This window comes from Trichechus manatus, unplaced genomic scaffold (genome assembly GCF_000243295.1).
Source record: "Trichechus manatus latirostris isolate Lorelei unplaced genomic scaffold, TriManLat1.0 scaffold00072, whole genome shotgun sequence".
Lineage (NCBI taxonomy): Eukaryota > Metazoa > Chordata > Mammalia > Sirenia > Trichechidae > Trichechus > Trichechus manatus.
In genome coordinates this window covers 975,088-977,621 of record NW_004444008.1, presented here as the reverse complement: position 1 = coordinate 977,621, position 2,534 = coordinate 975,088, and the positions used below count along the sequence as shown (strand labels likewise).

General features: G+C 63.1%; 1 protein-coding gene across 1 annotated transcript in view; it reads left to right on the top strand.

Annotated features, from left to right (window-relative positions):
* SLC12A7 (solute carrier family 12 member 7) overlaps positions 1-2,534 on the top strand; it is a 63,334-nt gene that overhangs the window by 27,835 nt on the left and 32,965 nt on the right. Inside the window, exons 2-4 of the mRNA XM_023734820.1 lie at positions 685-812; positions 1,267-1,389; positions 2,411-2,500. Of these exons, the coding sequence (XP_023590588.1) occupies positions 765-812; positions 1,267-1,389; positions 2,411-2,500 (261 nt within the window). The 5' untranslated portion in view covers positions 685-764. The remainder of the gene's footprint in view (positions 1-684; positions 813-1,266; positions 1,390-2,410; positions 2,501-2,534) is intronic.

Genomic DNA, 2,534 nt, shown 5'->3' with positions numbered 1-2,534 from the left:
GCTGAGGACACGGCTCTCCTCCTGCAGACAGGGGCCTTTCCCAGCTGAGGACACGGCTCTCCTCCTGCAGACAGGGGCCTTTCCCAGCTGAGGACCTGGCTCTTACCCTGCAAACAGGGACGTTTCAGGGTCTCCTTTGTGCCACGTTTTTCACCTTTGTGATTTTGGTGGTGTCGCTGTGTAAATGCCTCCTAGCGCAGTGCTGAAGTGCTGCCTTGTGTCCCCAAGCATACGAATGCTGTGATGTGCTTAGGGAGAAAATGTGCATGTGAGATTAGCTTCTTCCAGGCAGTTATGGTGCTGTCAGCCGTTAGTTCAGTGTTGATGACCCAACAGTGCATATTCCGTGAGGGGTCTTTCCCCAAACCATGCCCTGATTGTGGGGAGCGGTGGCTCAGTGTTCGCTGATTCCACATTCCCGGCAATTTTATGGAACGCGACCAGGCGAATGGGCTGTGTACCCGGTGTGGGTCGGTTGTGTACCTGAGGTGCCTTGGGATGAGGTGCTAGGGGTGTGGGGAGCTCGCTGACAGTGAGGGGCTGCTGGGTGCTGGGTTCGTGCTGAAGTGAGGCCCCCGCCTGGCCGCCGTGCTTCCTGGACGGCACTGCTGCCCTGAGTCCCTCGTCGGCCTTTGCTGCTTTCTGGCTCCTTCTGCTGCTGACCGCACGTCGTTCTCCCAGCAGGAGATGGGACCCCCAGGGAAAGCAGCCCCTTCATTAACAGTGTGGAAGTGGAGCGGGACACCTTCCTTGCAGGAAGGAACATGGCGCAGGAGGGCTTCTGCGAAGGAAAGAACATGGCGCTTTTTGAGGTAACGAAGTCCCTCCCAGAAGAAGGGGTGCAGGCGGTGGTTTGGGTTTAGGAAAGTGAGGGAGCCAGGACTGTGACATCTCCACCTGGTGAACTGAGGGCAGCGGGTGAGGGCTGTGGCCCCGGGCAGACCGCACTGGGTGGCCGGGGGGTTCCCGTCCTGCATGGGTACGCTCTGTGTGGACACCACTCAGCACCTCCTTCTGGGGGCCCTCTGGGCTGAGAATGCGCCAGCCCTGAGGGGCCCCTGGCAGCTCTGACCTCTGACCTCCCAACGCTGAGCCTGCCGGGCGGGTGCCCAGGGCCTGTGTGTTCGGGACTGCAGCCTGAGCTCCGGTGGGCACAAGCGGGAAGCGGTGCCAGGTGGGGGTCCCAGTGCACCCGGGGAGTTGACGTTGGGGATCAAGGTGACTGTCCCTCGGCTGTCAGTGGCCAGTGTCCCTGTCTCCACATAGGAGGAAATGGACAGCAATCCCATGGTGTCGTCGCTGCTCAACAAGCTGGCCAACTACACCAACCTGAGCCAGGGCGTGGTGGAGCACGAGGAAGACGAGGACCGCCGGCGCAGGGAGAGCAAGGTGAAGCCCCACCTGGACGCCCGCCCGCCCGCACACGGCCCTTCCACAGGGTGGGGCCACCACCTGGCGCCTCCTGGCCACCACGGCCACCGTGGACCGGGAGGTCAGAGCGCACGTGTGCAGACCCCAGTCTGTGGCCGCCGTGGACCGGGAGGTCAGAGCGCACGTGTACAGACCCCAGTCTGTGGCCGCCGTGGACCGGGAAGTCAGAGCGCACGTGTGCAGACCCCAGTCTGTGGCCGCCGTGGACCGGGAGGTCAGAGCGCACGTGTGCAGAGCCCTGTCTCAGGCCACTGTCTCAGGGGTCAGAGTTGAGTTGACCCCTTGGCCCTCCCACATAGCTGGGGGGTGCCTCATTTCCTGACCCCCTGCCCTCCTCCTCCTGGCGCCTCATGGGGACGTGTGCCACAGGACTGTGGGTCCCTGGTGTTGAGAGGGAGGCCTGCTGCCCTCTTCCCTGAGACTTTGGCTCCTGGTATGATTGGACGGACAGGCGGGTCAGAGCCCAGTGCGCGGGGCCCTCTGAAAGGGGAATGGCCGAGGCCCATCTTTCCTGACCTTGGGCGGCATCCCGCCAGCCCCTCTGTCGTGTCTGTGGTGTTGCAGGCTATGTGGGTACCGATGTTAAGGGCCGTGTTGTAGCCCTCTTGCCCCTAGCATGCCCTCTGTGGGTGTGAAAGGCTCTAGAACCCTGAGCTGTAGTGGCTCTGAGGGACAGGCTCTCCTCTGCCCTTCACCTTTTTCTCCCCTTTGCACCTGAGTCACCCCCCTCTGGTTGGGGAGGACCTTGTGCAGGGTGCCCTCCCGCCCCTGTCCTTGCCCCTGTACTCGCAGGGCGCCCTGCCCTGGGGCTCCTCTGTACCCCCCCATGCGTCTGGAACCGTCTTGCTGACCTGTGTAGGTCCTGGTGCTCTGTCCCCACACCCTCCTGTCCCCACTGCCCCTTTGCAGCTTCCGATGGGGGGGTCTGGCCCCCTGGGGTCTTGGAGTCCCCATGAGCCCAGCCCTTGCTCTGTTGCAGGCCCCGCACATGGGCACCTTCATCGGCGTCTACCTGCCCTGCCTGCAGAACATCCTGGGTGTCATCCTCTTCCTGCGCCTGACCTGGATCGTTGGGGTGGCTGGCGTGCTCGAGTCCCTGCTCA